This window comes from Macaca fascicularis, chromosome 6 (assembly GCF_037993035.2).
Source record: "Macaca fascicularis isolate 582-1 chromosome 6, T2T-MFA8v1.1".
Classification (NCBI taxonomy): Eukaryota; Metazoa; Chordata; class Mammalia; order Primates; family Cercopithecidae; genus Macaca; species Macaca fascicularis.
Window position 1 is genome coordinate 174,304,057 of NC_088380.1, and position 22,600 is coordinate 174,326,656.

A 22,600-nucleotide genomic window follows, 5' to 3' on the forward strand; every position below is an offset into this window, starting at 1 on the left:
TTCTGATTGTGGTTCTCACCACCTGTGAAAAGACCTTTTGATGCAATACTTCCCAAAGCACCTTCTTGACCTTCTCTTCTCCTTGACCACAAGGCTACTTCTGTGTTCTGCCAAGTGATGTCTTGTAAATCTTTGTAAGTTGCACCAACTGTGTGTCCTTACAGAGTCTACCCAATCTCAGCATTGCCATTAAACATAGAACCCAATCTGTAGCCCTGGGCACCCTAACCAGAAGGATTAATTTTATAATTTAGCAAATACGGTAAAGCACCAAATAACGACGTTTCAGTCAAGGACGGACCTCATATACAACAGTAGTCCCATAAGATTATAATAGAACTGCCCTGTATAGTGTACCAGTTTTTATCTTCTGTATGGTATTTTGTTTTGTTTTGTTTTAATTTTTTTTAGACAGAGTTTCACTCTTGTTGCCCAGGCTGGAGTGCAATGGCACCATCTTGGCTCACTGCAACCTCTGCTTCCTAGGTTCAAGTGATTCTCCTGCCTCAGCCTCCCGAAGTAGCTGGGATTACAGGCACCTGCCACCAAGCCCAGCTAATTTTTTTTTTTTTTTTTTTTGGTAGAGATGGGGTTTCACCATGTTGGCCAGGCTGGTCTTGAACTCCTGACCTCAGGTGATCCACTCACCTCGGCCTTCCAAAGCTGTACAGTATTTTTACTGTACTTTTTCTATGGTTAGACATGTTGAGATATTAAAATAGTTATCAATGTGTTATGATTGCCTACAGTCTTCAGGACAGTAACATGCTGTCCAGTTTTGAAGTCTGGTAGCAACAGGCTATGCCATACAGCTTAGGTGTGAAGTAGGGTTTACCATCGAGGTTTGTGTAAGTGCACTCTATGATGTTTGCACAATGACAAAATCGCCTAAGGATACATGTCTCAGAATGTATCCCCACGGCTAACTGGTGCACGACTCTACTTACTAAGCCTGTCCTATGTACCAGCCATCGTTCTAAGTGTGGGGACCAAAAATACAACTCCTTACCCTCGTGAAGCTTACATTCTGAGAAAACAAGTCAGACAGTGACCAAAATAAGTAAACCATATTGTGATTTAGAAGTCTTAAGTGCAATGGAGAGGGAACAGAAAGGGAGGATGGGGAATTAAGGACAAGGAGATGATGCAGTTTGATCAGGGCAGGCCCTGCTGAGAAAAAATGATTTTGGAGAAAATAGCCAAATAGGGTGTGCGAGTAATCCATGTTCATGAAGAAGAACCCTCGAGGTAGAGGCCTGTGCAGCTTTGAAAAGAGGAAAGTGAGGGAGAGATTAGTGGAGTTGACATCGGATAAATTGAGGGAAGGGCAGAGCATGTCAAGTCTTTAGAAAGTCAAGTCTTTAGGAAGACTTGGGCTCCTCTGAGGTAGGGAGCTCATAGATGGCTTTGTGGAGGAGTAAGATTATCTGGCTTACATTGTAAAAAGAATCCCCCTGATTAGCAGAGTTGGAAATAATCAGCAGGGGATGTATCAGTTATTTATTACCAGATAACAAATGCAGCAGAACTTGGCAGATTGAAACAAGAGGAAATGATTGTTTCTCACATTCTGGTGTGTCCACCAGGCAGTTCTTTTGGGGGACTTGCCTGTACTCACTTGTACAGTTTCATCCAGCTGGTGGGTTACATGAGGGCTGGACTCCATGAAATATTTGAGCCTTTCCCTCCACTTGGTTTTTCATCTTCTAGGAGGCCAGAAAAGGCTTTCTTTCATGGGGATGGCATTCTTCCATCAGGGCAAGCCCCTATGCTCAAGAACTTCTTGTGCCTTTTCTTGCATCATTTTTGTTAATGGCCTATTGGCCAAAGCAAGTCATGGCCAATCCCAGAGTCAGTATGAGAGAGAACTATACAAGACTGTGAATACATGGAGGTAAGATACATTAGGAATCCCCAGCGTAAGGGACTGCCACAGGGGCCTAAAGTAGAAATCATGGAAAGCAGTTGGGAGGCTCTAAAAAATCCAGAAAAGAAATGATGATAGTTTGCAACAGAGCGCTAACAATGAAAGTTTTAAGAAGTGCCCAAATTCTAAATATGTTTTACAGGATGACCTTATTTTTATTGTCTCAAGTCAGTCGGATAAGGCTATTAAGCTTCCAGGGATTGGTGATGATCTTATTATGCATAAGATGATGTCACAATAAAGTAAATGAGGTCAGGGATAGGTTTCTTTTATTGCCAATAATTATTCAACGAGTTTTCTGAACAACTGTAAACTTAGCAATTCACTTAGTGCCGTGACTACACGGCACCCTGTCAATATCATCATCAGCTAATATTTATCGAGCACCCTCTGAGTACATGGTATTGCACTCATAGCAACAGAGGTGAGCTGCATTAGTTCTTTCAGCCAGTGCGGGATTATTGAGTGGTTTATTACATCACTCTATTAATTGGTGCCCCAGCATCTTCCAGAACAACATTTAGCTTCCAGAACGCAATTCCTTTTTCTCTTGGAGTAGATTTAGCTTTGGTAGAATTTAACTGCACAAAGAAATGATAGGGTGTCTGCCTTTACAAATATGCTAATGTTTTCTGTTTGTCTTATTATCAGAAACTGGAAGATACTGGTCCCATTTCATAGACGGAGAAGTTGAGGTAGATAGCGGTGAAGTGATTTAGCTAATGCTATGTGTTGAGATGGTGACAGATCGGGGATCGAAATGCAGTCACTTTATCTATTGCACTATACTGCCTCTCAGTGGTGTATGTTATTCCCATTTTGCTCTCACACTAATATATGGTCATGAAAACACCCAAAAAGATTTAACTGGTGTCTATATTCTTTAAGGGAGTGTGTGGCACTTTTCTTTGACATCTGCACAGACTAATCACTGGAAAAGTGGTTTGTTTGTTGTTGTTGTTTAAGCCCCTTATTATAGGGGATTTGTCAGCTGTTAAAATCACCACTTTTTTGTGTGAGTTAAATTCTCATCAGAAAGATGTTTTTGCTTTTATGGTACATCTAGAGATTTAGGAACTAGCCTCATGAAATAAATGATCTCATTGAGATCCTTACTTTCATTTTGTTCTGGAAACAGTCATTCAATGGCGATTGTTTTGGTTGATCATTCTTTTTGAGAGAGTCCTATCTTTTTTTTTTTTAATGAAAGAGTTAAGTATGGGAGCTAAGAAAAACTGTGAGTGGAAGGGAGCAGTTTAAATGCAGAATTTATTTGCAAATCTTGAAAGTAGCACCATTAAATGTCACGTACTCTGAGATGCACTAGAGTGTACACCCTCTAGAATGTCTGTTTGTTGTAATTCCATCACATTACATATTTTAGTGCATATCTCTTCCTAGCAGCTTCCAGAGCTTTTCAGATATTCAGCATCAGAAATTGCACTGTTTTATCCTGGATTTTACAAATAGCAACCAGATTATTGTAAAACAGAACTATCTGATAAGTAAGGTTGTGAATTGCTTTTGTGATTGTCATGGGTAAGAGTATTGAAGAAACTCGCAAACAGTGCAGCACACTGGTTCCTGTAAAAATAAAACCTGTGGCAGTGAATGCGTTTTTCTGATGAATACGTTCAAGGCTGTGATCATTGTGCAACTTCTGGTTGGATGCTTTCAAATGTTCCATATTGAAAAACATCGGTAACAAGAACCAAACAGTCCACCAAAGCCTGTATTCAACTCAATGGAGAGGAACGTAAATTCTTACTTAGAGTTTCATTGAGGCCAACTCTATTTGGTCCACCATGGGAAGCAGAGATTTGAGGTTCTCTCTTGATTTGCTTTCCATTTTTACTTTATGATAAGGTGGCTCCGCTACTTTGGTTTTCACTTAAGGGGTTGTTCCAATTACTATGCAAAACAGAAATGGAAAACAGACAAGACAGACTTCTGTTCAGCAGACAAAAACCAAAATGCCAGAACATGGTAATTAATGTGAGCAATTTTATAAGCAAAATAATTTGTTTTAGTTGGCTAAATAAGATCTGATATAATTATAATAGCCAATAAACTAATTTCAGAAAACTATTTATATCACAAACCTTTAATCACATTATATACTCATTGCAATTTTGGAAATGGATATAAAAATGGACCCGAATTATCTCATCTTTACACATAAGAAAGATGCATTAAGGGCTTTTTTGAAACTTGAAAGGTTATGTTCTTTTCTTATTTTGGAGAACTTTTTTTTCTTTTTGGAAAAAAAAAATAGAGGCAATTTCAGGAGCATGAATCTCTAGTGAATCCAGAAAGAAGCATTATGAGGGTAAAAAATCTTTCCTAAGAAAACTCCTTTTGTCCAAAGTAAAAGGATTATTAAGATGAGGTTTGTTCCACAATGTTCTTTCCTATCATACTCACCCTAAGGGAAGACAAACCTCCTAGAAGAGAGAGATATATAATTGGGCCTGAAATGACCTCATAGAAGAGACCCTATAGAATTGAGAACTCTCTCTCTGAGGATTAGCTGCCCATGGGTCAACACAAGCTGATTTCCAACTCATATATAAATGATTAGGAGAAAACGATATTCTTCCAGAGGGCAGTTGTTAATTCTTCCTACTACAAGAATCTCAATTTGTTGGGATGAGCTAATTTTGACACCAACTTGAACACTGGTTGATGCACAGCATGTGCATACACACAAAAATACATACCAAAGTAAATAAATACACGGCCTTTCATACAACCTCAGGGGTAAAAACGCTACACAAAAAATTATGCACTTTTGCACTATACTAGCTGTATTTTAACAACAGTTTTTAAAAGGCCAGGGACCGTATTATAAGCTCTTTCACATAATTTCTGAATGATAGAATTGCATGCCCATCAGAATTGCATGCCCACCAAATCAGCATGTCTTTTTAAGTAAGTGCATTCTAGGTACAAGGTAGTACTCAAAGGAATAGCAACATATATTACACACACACACAAAAAAGATACTTCGCTCGTGTAACCTGCAGTATACTTAAAAACTATGTGATGAAGTAAGATAAAAATCGACTAAAAAAGACCTAGTAATATTAGAAGAATAACAGTTCACCAATAGTATGAGATATCCAAAGGCTGGACAAGATTAATTGGAAAATTTTATGTATTAAAATGTTCTCGGCAATGGGTGCTTAGAAATGGGAGAAAAGAGCATTTACTCTGAGCTAAAATAATGTAGAAAAAAAATTTTTGGATGGAGAAATATCTTATTTTAAACAAAGGATAGCAAACATTTAACAAATCATTCCATGCAAAAGGAGATAGCAGGGTACAAAAATACGTTTGGAGGTATATAGACCAGATTTTAAAACATTACTAGGAATAGATGAATGTAGGCAGAATTGAATGGCTCATTCATTTATCAGACCCATATATACTGAACACTCAACATATGTTAGGCACTGGTCTAGCTACTAGGAATATAGCAGTGAACAACAACAACAATAAAAATACGTTGACTTCATGAAGTTTATGCAAATATTTCAAGACAGTAAGTGTGTGACACCATTAATTATCCTAATATGGGGAGCACAGGCAGTTCCTTATCTTAGTTCTATTGCTTTTCATTTGTGCACAGACAGGCAGAGACCATGTGTGTGTGTATATATATTTATATAAATATATATTTCAAATAAAAGCATTTATTCAACGTGTTGAAACTTCAACAATATTGTTCATCACCATGTACACAGAAAAACATCATATAGGTTGATGGAATTTTTTATGTTATTCCAGAATGTTTTAGTACTATATAGACTTAGCCAGAGAGAAAATAAAAGAGAACATAATTAATGCATTTACTTAAAAAGAAAGAATTAAAGGTGATCAAACGCTGTGGGTATTTATGTGGCTATTTCTGTCTTTCTGTGTAACCTGAAAAGGAGGACTTTCAGCTAATAACTTTTCCTTTTCCATGCATGGAATGGGTGGCCTGAGGGGCCCATCTTCAAGCAGAATGTAAATGCCAAGTATGAGGGACCAAATCAATGAGTATCACCTTCCTAAAGCTTTTTTTTTTTTTTTTTTTTTTGCAGAGAACTGCATTTGTTTCTATTTGTCCAGTTATAGCTACATCATTCATATGTAATGTTTGTCTTTTATATTATTTTGTATAATTTTGATGATTTTTGTAGAAAACATGATGAAAACATTTCCTCAAAAAACAGTGTCACTGAATTTAAATGTGGTTAAAAACTTAATCCCCATGAGCATAGATGATCAAACACTCAACAAATATTTACCGAGTAAGCAAGCTACTTTGTTTACAGATTTGTGGGAGGTACTAAAGATGCAGAGTGTTTACAATGTGAATATTGTTCTCATTTAATTTAAATATATATGGAAGAATGGGGTACAAACCTGAAAAGTCAAGTAATAATGAACCAATATGGCATAAGCTAAGTCTGAATGCCTGACATGGATAAAAATAACTAGAAGGTAGAAAGACAAGGGTTAATATCCTGGCTTTGCCATTTGCTCCTTGTGTGACATCAGGTAAGTTAATTTTGCTAAATCTCTGTTTTGTTGTCTGTAAAATGGTTCTAGTAACAGCCATTTGGTGAATTGTTGCAAGGTTAGAAATTAGAGGCAATGATAAGTCCCTGTCATTTAAAAAGCATTCCCATTACTATGAACTATTTCATTATTGTGTAGGTGTTAGCTATACTAGCTATTATGCTAATCACTTTACATATATTAGCTATTAAGTTTTCACAATATTTTACGGATGGGGAGAGCAAGGTTTAGAGAGTAAAAGAATTTGACCCAGGTTTTCCACAATTAGGAAACAAATTTCAGGGTGGGGATTTGTACCCAGTACTAACCCCAAAGCCCAGCTCCTAATTATGATACATCCCAGAGCACTGTGATAGCTAGGGGAATTAACAGTTTCATCAATGTAAACCAAGAAGGTCAAGGATATCCTTGTGGAGGACATGTAACCTGTCCTGGTCTCTGATAAAAGATTGGAGTTAAATATGTTGATATGAAAGAGAAGAGGATGTTCTAAAGAGAACGAATAATGTACTTGAGGCTCTGAAAGGGATGCATATGCATCAGGCTGGGCATACAGTAAACTCTTGTGCAGTAGGATAGAACCACTGCTTATATGGATAGGTTGGTGTCAAACCACAGAGGCGATTGAAGTTGAGGCAAACAAATCTGCACTTGATTCTCTAAGGAATTGTGAACCTTAGATGATTTGCAAGCCGATACATAAGATAATGAAATAAAACAGACTTTCAATTGGCCAATCAATAACTATTGGGAATGGATGTCATTCAGAGTGGCATTTTAAGAAGGTTATTCTGGCTTGAGAAGGATGAATTGGAGAAGAAAAAAAAAAAAAAACTTAAAACGGCTGTTTTCAATAGCTGTGTCACGACAGTTGAGAGAAGTGTCACAACGAACGAGGCACTAATAGAAAAGTATTAGTTTGCCAAACATTAGCTGGTTTATACATTAGGGCAGAGTCAAGGTCGTACGTAGAATAATGTCATTCTCCTTTCACTCAGATTCCAAGTGCGTTCTTGAGAAGGGGAAAGGCGGGGTTACAATCTCTGGTGCAGTCCTTGCCAGAACCCTAGGAATGCCCCCTGGAATGGGTGCTGCATTTCACCGCCCTTCGTGTGTTTCAGCACAGATAAAACAGCCTAAAGAAGTGCTGCATTAAAGAATTGTTGCAACAGTCCAGGCAAAAGTACACAAATGAAGAAATGTCAGAGGTCTGAAAACAGTAACTTTAAGAGATATGGGGTTGGTATTTAAGTTGTTGGTAATTGAATGATGGGGTGGGGGAAGAACTGAGCCCTGAATGGCTTGAAGGATTTTACATTTTTACACTGGTGAGGAGATTTGGAGAAAGGGCTTGCTTCAAGGGTGAGTTCATGCGTTGGGTGGTAGAACTCGTTGAGTTTTACGCATATTATCCAAGTGGAAAAACCCAGAGGGGAGTTTGAAGAACTGGAGCTTGTAAAGAAGGTCAGAGTGGAAAGAAGTCTTTATGAGTCATCCATTCTGAGGTGATGAAATATTGTCCATGTTATCCATTTTTAAAAATTTTTAAAAGCTGTTGAGTGGGTTTCCTAACAATAGAAGTTCACATTTATGGAAGTGCTTGTTATGTGCTGGGAGCAGGACTCACCGCGGCACAGGCATCATTTATTCTTAATGACAACCCGTGAGGCAGGTAGCCTTACACCCATCTTAAGAAGAGGACACAGCCCCACAGTGAGACACAATAACTGGTTCAAGGTCACACAGCAGTAGGTAGTGGAGCTGGGATTCAATCTTAGGCAGGGTAACCTGGTTCCAAAAACTGAGCACTTAACTACCGTATCATATGCTGTCATATAAGCATATGAATGTAAAGCTCTCCCGCAGAGAAATAAGTCACATAAAAGTCACATTCCAGTAAGAAATATTAATATGACTTGGTCACCCCAGTATAATCAGCTGGCCCCCTACCCCACTCAAAGATATCTTAAATCATATACATCCACTCCACTACAAATGATAACCACTCGGGGAACCCACCTCCTCACTAAGGAAGCGGTAAAAATAAACAACAGCGCTGATAGCCATTTGTAGCTTAAAAAAAAATCTCTCTTTTTGTCTGCTTTGATTTCTTTTTATCTTTCATTGACGATGTTTTGCCAATCCTGCTCAATAAACCTGGGGCCCCTTCCCCTGTTTTTATTGTGCTGAAATAGTTGCGTGCTGAAATAGTTGCATCCTTGTAACTGGGTCTTTATTTTTATTGGCAGAAAATTCTCAGTCCACTTATTCCCTTGTATAAAGTAAATTTTAACTATAGAACCTGTATCAATAATGTCATTTAAAGGAGGCTGCTTCCAATACACTCTGCAAAATGTCCGCAGAGAATTCCGGATTTCCCAGTCATCACTTCCCTCCCTGCTAGCCGGGCCTTGCAGCTCTCTTTTCCCTTCTACATCTGAGCACTCTCTGTTCTCTGGCCAGCTGCCTTCTGTTCAGCCCCTGTGTGTTCTCCATTCTCTGCTCTGCCTTAATGATAAGTAGAGTTTCATCCTGAGCACATTGGGGTGGAGGTGGGGATTACTTCTTTATTTGGGTCCAAGGGGAAAACATACCCTCCTATTGGCAAACCATGAAGAGTATGACACTTTGAGTTTAACAAGATTAAGCAATCCCTCTTTGGGCACAGCAATGTGGCCAGTGTGGGGGAAGAGAGTGTTATTCTTCTTGGACCATTTCTCATTCTATATCTGGTGGCTTACATAGGAATTCCAAATTACAAGATTCCTAGGGTCCAGGGATATGTTGTTGGGACATAAGATAGTTGAAATGGTTGTGTATTTGGGTTTTTCTAGTTTTGATGTTTCTAAAATGATAATTGTTCTAAGTAGGGCACATAGAATTTACTTTCAGATAATGGAATTGCTTAATTTCGAAGAGATGACCAGTCAAAAGCTTGGGCATCTCTTCCTGTTCACTTACTACTGTTTTAGCTCTGCTTACCATGAAAGGTAAGCAGTCATTTTCACCAATAACTTATACCAAATACTTGACCTTGGAACCAGCAATTTACATTCTTATAAAAGAGGTCACTTAGGGAATTTAACTGTGTAATCCTAGCCCCCATGTGGCAGGAGATGAGTAGAAATGGAACAAAGCTGGTGACACACCATTTGAAACAATTTGAATTGGGAAATCATTTCTTTTCGACTTTGTGTTAAAAATGGAACCTACTTTAAAATGGTACAGGAAGGGAGAAGGATGCAGTAAAAGTCTGTAGCAGTAGTGACTCAAAAACTCTGTTCCAGGACTCAAGAAAGCAATCCTGTTGTCACATTTGGAGGGAAACCAGAAATAATTTAGATTTTTCACTTTCCTAATAGCTTCTTTTCCAATACCTTTCCTTCAGACACCATGCCCTCCCTTTTATTTTGCCTTTATTAATGAAAACTAATGAAGAGAAATACAGTTTCAACTTGAACTAGGAAACACAGGTTTTGTAGTACTAATATTTTGGTGTGGGCTCTTTTTTTTTTCTTTAAGACAATTATCAAGACGAAGCATTTGTTTCTTCTTTTGTTTACCCATGGCAGTTTGTCAGCAGTTATGATAAGTAGAGTTCCATCTGCCAGTAAAACTACATTGCAAATTGCCGTAGAAATTAGCAGCTTTCATTTTTGTCTACATAAATAAATATGCGAAATAAATTGCACATAAATGCATCCTAAAAAATCACAGGTACACCACACAGTTAAATGCCAATCAGACAAAACCAGAGACACACTGCGATTATCTCAGTTTTCAAACCTGGGAGATACACGAATGTGTTTCTAAATGAGAGAGGCAGTGTATCATGCTCGCTGAGATAAAAACAGAAGCTGCCAGACACTGCACTGTGGCTTTATTCTGAGAATCCTTTGCCTGAAACCCGCTCTATCTTTTCTTGATGTTCTCTGTCTCTCTCTCACTCTCTCTCTCTCTCTCTCTCCCCCTCTCTCTCCCTCTGCTTCTCTCCCTCTCTCCTCGCTGTCTTTCCCTCGCTCATTGTTCTCTCTCTCCTCCTGCCTTTGATGCACATACGTTGTCACAATTCATTGACTCTCTTCTCTTCTCTGTTCTTACACTCAAGCCTAGCGGTGCTTTCGCCAGGCAGCAGCAGCCTCTCCTGCGAGTTTTAGGCATGTATGCAGCTCAGTTTGATCGAGCGTTCCTTTTCTGCCTTTTCACTCTTACAAAAGATTAAAAGGTGGCGTCACATTGCTCCCCTGTTCCTTCCCGCAGGAGGGACTTAAAAGGGACAACAAAAACTAATCACTTTCAATAAGCATTTTCTTGCTGGGGAAAAAAAAAAAAAAAAAAAAAAAAGGAAAAAAAAGAAAGAAAAAAAAAGGCGGGGGGTGGACTTAGCAGTGTAATTTGAGACCGGTGGTAAGGATTGGAGCGAGCTAGAGATGCTGCACGCTGCTAACAAGGGAAGGAAGCCTTCAGCTGAGGCAGGTAAGCGCCGATCGGAGGGTTTGACCGAGTGGCTTAGTTAAATCTCTGTTTTCACCGTTTTGTAATTGAGAAAGGCATCCGCAGCAGAAGCCGATTTTTCAGTCGGCTTCCTTTTGTTTAACATAGAAAGTACCTGTATTAATTTTGATGAATTAGAGCATGCAGCAAATTCAATTGAAAATAGATTTGTATAGTAAATGCATTTATACTGAATGATTTCTCCTCTGTTTTATTTAAGGAGAGAGATGAGAAAGATGATTTTGATCAGAATAGCACTTTGCATTACGTTAAATTCTAAACAGCTAACGGAGAGAAAAATAATCCAATTGATACTGCTTTTGAACTCCGGGACTTAAACCCTAGGAGACAGCTGGCATTTGAAATTTTTCTTCTAACTGAACTTCTGATGTGTTATAATAATTTTTCACTGGAGGTTTAAGCAAGGGTAGAGTTTATTTAAGTCGAGCTGCTGGGGTTTGTTTGGCTTGGATCTTGTGGGTGAAGCGCTTCTTATATCTCCTTAACCTGTGTCAGGTTGATGTTTCATAAATGGAGATTAAGTGTTGTCCCAAATGAAATATGAAGTTAAAACATCAGGTTAGGGCATGTTGTAGGAAGGGATCCGGTAAATAATTAGGATAACTGAATTATGACAGTTTGAAATGGGAGTTAACTCTGGAGGTGCTGTTTGATTAAACCTTTCTGGATTCTAAGCGGTTCAATAATGGAGGGGCTGATTACCAGCCTCGAGTCGGAACTTTGCATCGGGATCCTAAATGTGGAATACATATGGATTTTCACTGTAGGTAGCTTTTAGGAATATGTCCCTTTTGTGTGCTATGAATGAGAGTTGTGGATTATATTTGATGGCATTTCTCCTTTAAAGAGCTTTGGGGTGAAGCTTAAAAGGCTCATATCTATTTTAACATTGAACAAACACAAAATGTAATAGACGTTGATCTCCCAGAACTTGACTTTTGTTGCTACTACTGTTGTTTTAAAGTTTTGATTATGTGTTTTTAACCTCAGTCTTTGTTGATTCTGTGTTCATTGCTTCTGCTGCTAAAATTTATTGCTGACATGAATAAACTGAGATTTGAGAAAGAAAAAAGAAAAAAAAAAACCAAACCCACCTCTAATTAGCCAAGTTTCTAATTAAGGATAATAGAAATCCAGATGATATCTAAGATTTTACCTAAGAGATAGCATAGAATGTTTCAATTCATTTTAAATGTTTTTATGAGAAAATCTGAATATTAAAAGTACAAAATTCAGTTAAAAGAATGCTCCTCTGGAATGATATATACAAGGGTGACTTCAATGCCTGTACTAGGTTTGGTCCTAGAAAGAACTGCTATACTATGGCATTGTTGATTTCAGCGGCCACAGAAGGGAGGATATTTTATATATTTGTCTGGAGATCAGATTTTTTCTTCCCAAGTTTCCGAACCGGACTTGCTCCTCAATGTCATACCCTGGCGTATCTCGTGTTTGCCAGACCATCTAATGGCATCTTGTGGGTGCAGCCTATGAATTCAATTTTATGAGGACATCAGAAACTGCTGAGCAGTGGGGAGTGGAGACCAAATGGACTATGGGTCTGATCATACTTCATCATCCAGAGATAATCTCCAGTGGAAGTTCCCTGGGAAGCCCCTGATACAGGTGTGGGGAAACTTCATTTTTCCTCATGGTTAAAAGAATAGGGAAAGATGTAGACAAGAGAAAAAGACACTGCTGTCGAATGTTTGATGTAATCGTGCTGGTGGTAGCATAGTGAGTTTTTAAAATCACATCACATGTAATTTTTTTTCAACTTAAGAAACTTTGCAGAATCTTGAAATAGCTTTTCTCAAATTCAATCTCGTTTTTTTTGTCTACGTCGTTTTTTCTTGCGTGAAATTTTTCTCTGACTCTAGCTATCCCTAACTATTGAAGGCTGTTATTCTGCTGCTGATAATGATGATGATTTCTCAAATAAGTGGCAAGTGTTGAAAAGATGGGCCAAGAGAAATATGTTGTCTGTATCATATATGCTTTGCTTTTATTTATGAAAATGACTTCTTCCAGGTGAGGCGATGATAAATTTTAAGTTGCGGCTTGGCTATTTGCATCACCAAACCACTATCCTTTTCTTAGAGAACAAAATAGAACTAAAGTAAGCAGAAATCATTTCATTGTAAACTGTTTTGTAGTTCAGCGTGCTCTTTTTAGGCAGATGGTAATCAAAGCTATCCTTAAACTATTTGATTCATATAAATAGCATTTTTCTGAATTTTCCAGTAGATGTTGCTGGAGAGCAAAGAAAAGAGCATTTTTTTACAGGAAAAAAAGAAATGCAGTAGACTTATAAAAGCCAAGGAGAAAGATCCTTCTCCCCAAACTCTGCTGATAGCATTTTGCATAATTTGCTAATTAATGAATTATATTGAATCATTACCATTTATGATGTTCCATAGAAAGCTATTAAAACCTGAGTTCGATTTTAAAATTATGAGATTGTTCTCTTTAGTCCCTATATATAATGTCTGTTTGCTGTTTTCCGTTTTTAAAAAATCAACTTAACTGCACATTACTATTCAGAACATTTCATCCCTGAATGCTAAAACCCTTTAACATGCAAATATGATGTCAGAGGAAGAACTGAAATAGAATACCCTGAGAAGAGTAATGATCAAACGCATTATAAAAATATGCACCAGTTGCCAACATGTAATGAAATATTAAGAAATTAAAAGCATGCAACCTCTAAAGTAATAGAATTTCATTGCTCTGAGACTGTTTTCCCACTGAATATTAAGTGCTTAATAGATCTACCCGTAAAAAACAATCGAAAACCTACATGATTTGTCACTGAAGTTCTTTCATTATATGATTTTGAAAAATTAGCCCAATAGGATTTTCCTCAGAATAGGAAATGTAATTAACATTGGATATTAAGTGCCAGATTTCCAAAGCAAAAGCTATAAGGCTTGATGGAGAAAATAGGAACGCAGAGAGCCAACATAAGCACTAGAAACTGAGGGGACCCACGCTGGAACTACTCCGCTTGTAATCACTGTGATAAAATGACAAAGACGTCCCAGAGGAGCCCAGGAATCTCGTACCCAGACACGAACTGATGCAATTTCAGGACCAATGACCTCTATCTATGGGAGTATTTATTTTTGGAAATGATCAATTAACTGATTTCAATAGTGAAAGGGAATTGTATATATTTTTTCCAATGAGAGGGGGATGTTGGGTATTACAAAAGCACTTGCAGACAGGACAAGGGTGTAACCTATGTTGGAGAGCTTTCGGTTTTGTTACCTTAAGCAGACCTAGTTCTTTGCTGGCGGATTCTTCTTTGGCATTGAATCACTTCTTTGTCAGCTTTCATTCCTGAGTTGTAAAATGCTCCATAGGATATTTTGATTTAACACCCATTTATTTCTATTTTCTGGGAGGAAAAACCTTATATTTAGGAGGCGTAAGCGTCAGCTACTTCTATTTTGTAATTAGCGCTGTAAGTCCACTGGGCTAAGGATGTTCCCGGTTTTGTATTTTTATTTGATTCAAACACATTTTTTTTTTTTTTTTGGACTTGACCCATAGTTTTTTTTTTTTTTTTTTTTTTTTTTTATTCTGTCTTTAAATAAGGAAAGCTTCACAACTTGGTGGGAGATTTTACTTTCTAGTAAAGTTTGTTGCTGTTTGCCTCTTGTTCTCTTTTTTTTAATAGTAGCTATCAAGCACTGACTATATTCAAAATACCATGAGTTAAGTGTGCCAGATTGCACCCCTAACAACAACAAGAGGTGTCTCTCCACTCACTGAGAATCTAATGAAGATGTAAAATATGAGCCAAACAGCCTACTGAACTAAAAGTGCCAGTTCTTAACTCCCTCCCTTAGGACAGCAGGGGAGAAAAGGTCGCTGCAGGTTGAGAGGACCCTGAGGAGCCTGTCTTTGAATTAGGAGTGGAATGTGAAAACACAAAATAATCCCCATCAGCAAAATCAGAGTGGGCACAGGGGGCGCATGCCAAAAGGGAGTAACTGATGCTAGTATGATGGAGAGTCTTGAACGGCAAGCCAAGGTATTTGATAGCCATTGGAGAGGGGTGATCTGGCAGCTTTAGGGGAGTTGAGGCTCTGGATGTAAACGGGGAAGTACTGGAATATAGGGTCCCACCATATAACACACCCTTCCCAGGAGATTCTGAAACATCTGTCTATAGAACATCTATTCTTCGGTTGAATTGCAACCTTACCGAGGTATTGCTACTAGTAGCCTATATCTTTCCCTTGTAGCAATGTTGTTGAGACCTCCTAGTCCAGAGACTGGAAACCCATGAATAATCTGTTGCACTAGCCTAGACTTCAGCAGTAAGGTTGAGAAACACTGGGGAAGGGAGACTGGCTACAAGAAACACCTTCTTATTATAATTATTGCAATATCTTGTTTGTACTGCAGATGTCATGGCCTCATTAGACAGGGATTTTGTGTATATGCATTTGTTTTCATGTTTTCATAAGAAAAACCTTCACCATTCATTGGAGATCAGACCCGTGGTTTAGAAGGTGTGACGTTCTCTCCATGCTATTTCGGTACAATCAATTACTGTTATATTCATCTCTGGTTTCTTGACATTGATTAGGATGGATTTTTATGATCTTTGAGGGTTTTCATCTCTTTAAAAACATATATACTTTATTTATTAGAATTAATTTCCTCTCTGAATTGCCTGTGTTGTCAGTTACTTTCTATAAACCTTGACTAACTTACCTTGAACTCTTTGATGTCTAGTGTATTTGACTGACAAGCTCAGCTGCGGAGACTACCCTAACTATATAATGGAAGTTTATATGTGAACATATAAGCTGTTTTCTTTTCAACAGAGTTCATAATGAGAAGGAGCAAAAATAATTATTAGTACAATTAAGTAAGTAGAGTGTCATGCTTTTCCTCAGTAACACAGATTTTACCAGCCTATTCAGGTGGACACGGTCACCAACATCACCTCAAAACCAAACTATAGATGAGTGACTTTCCTTGTCCTCCAACCACTTTAATTTAATTTGTTCCATTTACTTTTCCAAGCTTTTCATCTTCCCACAATTTTAATACTATCAGAGATGGGGGGCTGCCCATGACATTCACACTTGACATTATCAAACACAAAAGGCATCACTCATACACTTGACTGCATTACAATGCAAGGAAAAAAATAGATCCCAAAGGCTTAGAAATTATTGTCTTGTACCTTGAATGTAGGTGGATTTTCTTTTCTGTTTCCTCCAGCCTGCCTCATTTGACTGTTTTGCTACTGTGTGTTTGCAAAGGGTTCTAAAAACCCGGCAAAAATCAACACTCACAAGTCCACAACATACACATTTTTATATTCACTGGACATAGGTGTCTTAGTACAATAGAAATTTACAATTATATCTTTATTATCTGTTATTTGTTAGGCACCAACCGCATTTTGATGCAGTTCCAAAGTTGCACCTTGCACCAGAGCTACCTTCTCATCATTGACTTCGGTTCTTCTGACAGTCTGACAGTTGTAGCCAGTTGTAGCCTTGTCCTGACTCGCAGATCTGTGCTCACTGCAGTTCCTTTATTATTGCTGGGCAAGCAGAGATTTACTGAAATCCACAGTAGCTCTAATCTTTGTGTGTGTGAGTGGGGAGAATTCTTAAAGTTAGTATAAATTTATCTGTACCTCCCTTTGCTTACTACTCCGAGCCTGCTAGTCGAAGACAGTTTACCTCTCTGCCCCCATAGGTAAGACAACACTTGTGACCTGAATAAATAGCATTAGGTTGTGGTGAATTGCTTCAGTCATATTACATCATGCATCGAGATCGTGTGTGCTGTAAAGCTCTGTAAAACAGCCAGCTACATGATATCCTGCAGGTTTAATATACTTCTGCAGCCTTGTACTTGGGAAGGATTTCTGTAATTGGAGACAATCTAGTAAGGAGAACTTTTTAAGCCATCGGAGGCCAAAATACAAGTTTTTGAGAAATGTGCCTTTATAGGCTTGAAACTGAATGGATTACAAATTTCTCTTAACTGGACAGAATCATAATTGCCTATAGAGTACGGTTCTGATTATCCAGGGTTTGAATTTCCAGCATGGGGATTATCCAGATTTCTTCCTTGACTCCCCTGTCTTTTTCCTAACTACCTGATGTGAATCATTTCTCTAATCATTGGCACCTCTGCTAATGCTATGCAAGGGCACATTTGAGCAGCAAAATCCGAACTAGCGAATTATCATTCAGAAGAGGGAATTATGTAGAAAAATCTGGTTTTTGTAACTATTCACTAAAGTTGACTGGATAAATTTAAATTTGGGGGGACATCTTTCTATTTACAAATGATGGTTTACTGTAGCTGCATATATGTCAACATCTTACTACCTGTTTAAGGAGCAGAAAAGTAAATTAAAGATGCCAAATAGTGCTTTCATTGTATTGGCTACAACATTCCTCTCCCCTCTCACCAGACCAGCCACCATTCTTAATTAGCTAGTTGGGAATCGGACTTAGCTGGAATTTTACTACAAGACCACACGGAACAAGCAAGTGTACCTTCTGCAGTGGATCAGGATTCTGATTAGCATGTTCCTCTAGGATTAAGTATAAAAGTAAGCTATTCCTACCCAAACCCCAGTTAGTTACTCTCCACCATTCTCATTTTAGTCATTAACTGGGTGTCAGTCAGTCCTTGATAAGTTATTTGTTTTTAGGATTTGACCCACCCCCTGAAAGCCTCTTAGATACCACAAGGAGGCTGAAATAGTGAAAAACCAGAAATGCTGTTACCGCAGAATAGGACAGGAGTCACCAGACCACCTTTCAAGTCTGCAGAACAGGGAGCAGGATTCTATCTACTGAATATAACTACAGAATCAAAACTTGAGGCTGGGCACGGTGGCTCATGCCTATAATCCCAGCACTTTGGGAGGCCGAGGTGGGCGGACTGCTTTAGGCCAGGAATTAAGACTAGCCTGGCCAACATGGTGAAACCTCATCTCTACAAAAAATACAAAAATTAGCCAGGCATGGTGGCACAAGCTCGTAATACCAGGTACTCAGGAGGCTGAGGCATGAGAATTGCTTGAACTCAGGAGGTGGATGTTGTAGAGAGCGGAGATGGTGCCAGCAAAACTCCAGCCTGGGAAACAGAGTGAAACCCTGTCTCAAAAAAACAAAAACAGGAACCAAAAAGGAAAACCTTTGATTTCCTGTCATATTCATGTACATCAGTTGTGGCTTGGACACTTTCATAATCCTGTGGTTATATCTGGCACTTTTTGCCAATGTCTCATCAAATAATGCACTCTTCCGTCATCTCTACTTGACAAACATGTTTCTTAATAATCGGTAGCAGTTTGAGGTGCTTAATACAAATGCACAAGCTGTCTCTGTTTCTTAATATATAACATAATATAAGCAATAAAATATGTACTGTATAATATAATTGACACAATATGCTAAAAGGCAAAAAAGTGGTATTGCCTCAGTGGTACTTTAAAAAATATCCTTTTATCACTGGGTTAAAACTGAGTCTGTTAGAAATATACTTGAAGTTGTTAAATGTTCAGGTGCAGTTGATGATATAGTATAATGAACAATAGTTTTCAACCATATTTTAAATGAGAATTTAAGCAGCAATATAGTACATAAACTGAAAATGTAAAACAACTATTAGAAAAATCATTGACAAATCTAGTCACATATTCGGCATGTAAACGATTCCTCTTAGTATTCATATTTGTGTTTACATTTATGTACATACATGTATATACACACATATGTACTATAGAGAATATATGTATGTGCATATATCTTTATCTATATCTATTTCCAGAGAGAGAGAGACAGAGAGAATAAATGGGTATATTCCTAATAAGATATAGTATGAGTACATTCCTGATAAAATATTGCATTTTTTCCAGCTGACATTATTAATTTCCCACAATCTGACACACAGTATGCTAGGTACCAAGGATGCCAAAATGAAGACACAATTCTTAAGGAGTTTATGATCTCATCTGAAATTAGATATTATTTTCATGTTGAATTTTCAGTTGTGGATATAGTTAGTAATCAAAAACATTGAGAGAGAGAAAAAAAAATCAAGTGTTACAAAGCCACTGGAGCCCACACTAGGTACCTCTACATTTTACATGTCTTGCCTCATCAGGAGAGTTGGAAAATAAATATAGGCAGGTATGATCTGGGGAAAGAAGATTCTCACATAATATAATCTTGTCCCAACTAAACATAAATCTGGCTTTATGGAAAGACCAGGCCAGGGTTTCTGAATTCTCTGTTACCACTTACTGTTGATGCAGGCCACAAACCAAAGATAGGAGTAGTTTGTCTGATATTCACGCCTCTCTGAGTTCTCTACAGCATTCGGCCAAGCAAAGAACGTGAGGGAAAGTGTTGTCAACCTGCTTAGTATTAAACACGCACAAATAATATTTTGTTTGAAAAGGTATGTAATTGAGCATATTTTTAAAATAGGCTTCTGTGACAAAAATCATTTTATTCTTGATTTATATGGAATTTATGATGCATATGTTTTATGTGTTTATAATCACATATCCTATGTGATTTATATACACACACATATAGTCTCTAGAGGTCAGTAGAATATAAGAAATAGGCAAAAATTCATATCGAGATGAGACCCAGAGATCCTGGAGACCATTTTTCAAATGGTGAAATGATGATAGTCGACTAATGACATTAGGAACTGAAATCATTAATCAGTGTTAACAAAAAAGTCATGTCATTCTTGTTCCTGAAATGAATCTAATCTATTTGTTTTAAGCAAATTTCAGATAAATGAACATTTACATGGCAAGAACCTTTACATAAACCAAACTGTAATTACTTTATTATGGTTTATTATAATAGGCTGTGATTCCCTAGAAGCTTTTTTGAGGATTTTTTTAAAATGTTACCAGAACAAAAAGGTAATTTGTTTTTAAACACTTGACTATTACATCCAAAACACTATTTTTACTTTAGCTGCCAATTCAGTCCCCCTGACTCTTAGAAATGAATCATTTCATGCCTTATACGTTGCAATTTTATTTGTTCTTATAAACTAAGTGTCCCTGATGTTGGAAAATGTATCAGAAAATTGTGATTTATTTTATATATTAAGCTAAAATTGTTGACAATCCAGCACTTGCTGCACAGTTGAGCATGTTTTCCAAGTTTTTCTCTGGAAGATTCATGCACAAAAAGTGTAGAAAATGACATAATGTAGCTATGAACTGTTTGATAGTGGAGTTGTCAATGCCTCTTACACACCATTTTATGCAAGAAAAAACAGCACAGCAGGAATTCAGATTTCATTCGAATTTGGGGATAAATGATTATCTTTTAAGTTGAGATTGCATGCCTTGGCTTAGAACTTAATATGCCTTGCACACATTAATATCACTCACACTTGGAACTAATCTATCAATAAGCTATTCCCATATTTGTTTACTTACACTTGCGTAGATCGTATTCTTAGTTCAGTTTCCTCCAGGATAAATCCCAAACCAGGTATTGCAGCCTAAGTGCCTGAAGGTGAGTAGTCAGAAATAAAACAATAGGAGGTGATGGGGGCCTATGGAACTGTGAAGAGGCATTATGAGTATATGTACACACACACACACCCTCAACCTACCTTAAAACAAAACAAAACAAAACCTACTAAACATTTTTAGAGAATAACCATATGGAGAATTTAGAAGAACTTTAGGTTTACACTACCACAAGGTTTCCAGTAGATTTTCCTTAAATATTAATGGAGCACTTACAATGCATAATCTAGCAATTATTAAAACAGGAAGATATGCTGTGTTTCCTGTCCTCAAGGGGTTCACAGTGTTAACTGGATACTACCCATACAGTATCTCCCCTGCCTCTGAGCCTCTACTTCTACTCTTCCAAACTTCTACATTTTCCATTCCATTTCCTGCTTTCCTAACTGTGGCTTTGCAGATGCTCATCTTTGTTGTCTACTTTAACACTCCAGTTTGCCCCTGGCTAAATACTATTAATCTTTAGGCTGAAGATTAAATGTCACCTCCTCCAAGAAGTTTTTCTCGACTACCTCGTCCTTAAGTTTAAATTAGGGGCTCCCACTCTGTGATGCTATAACAATGCACTTACCTTATTGTAACAGTATCCTCCCTATATGTAACTACTGGTTTAATTGTTCATAGTTCACCTGTTACTGGTGGAGGGTCTTGACTACAAGTCATCCATGTTCTTGGCGTTTTAAACAAATAATTGGATAAAATGAACAAACAAAGCAATGAACGAATGAAGCAATGAAAGCATAGATTTATTGAGACAAAAGTGCACACCATAGAGTGGGAGCACGCTCGAGCAAGTGGCTCAAGAGCACTGGTTACGGAATTTTCTGGGATCTAAATACTCTCTAGAGGTTTCCTATTGGTTACTTGGTTACACCCTATGTAAATGAAGACTTGGCCAGCAACCAGTCTGATTGGTTGCAGGAGGTGACCAATCAGAGGCTGAAGTGAAGTTACCACGTTACACTCTATGGAAATGAAGACTTGGCCCATGACCAGTCTGATTGGTTGGGGGAGGTGACCAATCAGAGGCATTTTCCATTTTTCAACTGTGAGGCATGGAAAGGGGAGTTGCAAAGGGAGTAGCCAACTAATCCTTTTGTTATCTGGGCATGAAGAGGTGGGGTTTTCCTTTTCATTCAGTTGTAGGAAGTCAGCATCAATCGGCCTTAGGTTCCCTGCCTCCAGAGACAGAGTTTCGCTCTGTCGCGCAGACTGGAATGCAGTGGCCCGATCTCGGCTCACTGCAAGCTCCGCCTCCCGGGTTCACACCATTCTCCTGCCTCAGCCTCCCAAGTAGCTGGGACTACAGGCGCCCGCCACCTCGCCCGGCTACTTTTTGTATTTTTAGTAGAGACGGGGTTACACCTAAGTTTTTTAACTCAGTGAGGGCAGAGCCATGTGTGTCTAGCTTATCTGCTGCTGTATCACTGATGCCTAGAAAAATATCTGGCAGCGTAATGTTATTGAATGAATGTGCAAATATATAAATACTTACAATGTATGGATTAAAAGAAGATATCCATCTCCAAAAGACCACAAATAATTAACCTCTGTGTTTGTTCCCAAGTCTTTGTCTAGGGCAGGTTCAAAATGTCCTAGGGCATCATCCTTCTTCTGCTTCTATTTTCCACCCTGAAGTAGATCCAGATCCTTGATCCCCAGAATAGAATCATTATTTTAGTTGGAGGAAGGTGTACACTCTTTAGATGTTTTCTTCTTAGTCTCTGATCATGTAATTTATGATGAAAGGTAGACTTGTTTGAAGGGTAGTCTAAAAGGGGTGACTACCTCTCTCCACTGTAGTGATGATTACAAGATTTTGAACCTTGGCTATCAGAACTGCTTAAACAGACCATGGACTCTAAGCATTGTGATCATGAATACAGATTGTCTATTGAATATCAGGCACTTTACTAGGAACTGGAGAGTCAGAAATGATGATGCAGAATAAATATATGTTGATTTATTTTTAGTTAGGTCTATGGGACCATGTCACTTTATGTGAGAATATTGTACTCCCA

General features: G+C 38.0%; 1 protein-coding gene across 12 annotated transcripts in view; it reads left to right on the forward strand.

The window, feature by feature from the left end:
- The window catches only part of TENM2 (teneurin transmembrane protein 2), a 1,286,794-nt gene that overhangs the window by 585,254 nt on the left and 678,940 nt on the right, over nt 1-22,600 (forward strand). For 4 of the 12 annotated variants that reach the window (XM_045395039.3, XM_045395040.3, XM_015452233.4 and 1 more), the window contains exon 1: nt 10,918-10,972. The exons of the other annotated variants lie outside the window; for them this stretch is intronic. In XM_045395039.3, coding sequence (XP_045250974.1) covers nt 10,927-10,972 — 46 coding nt within the window. In that variant the 5' untranslated portion in view covers nt 10,918-10,926. Of the gene's footprint in view, nt 1-10,917; nt 10,973-22,600 lie in introns of those variants that run through there. 12 annotated transcript variants of the gene reach the window in all.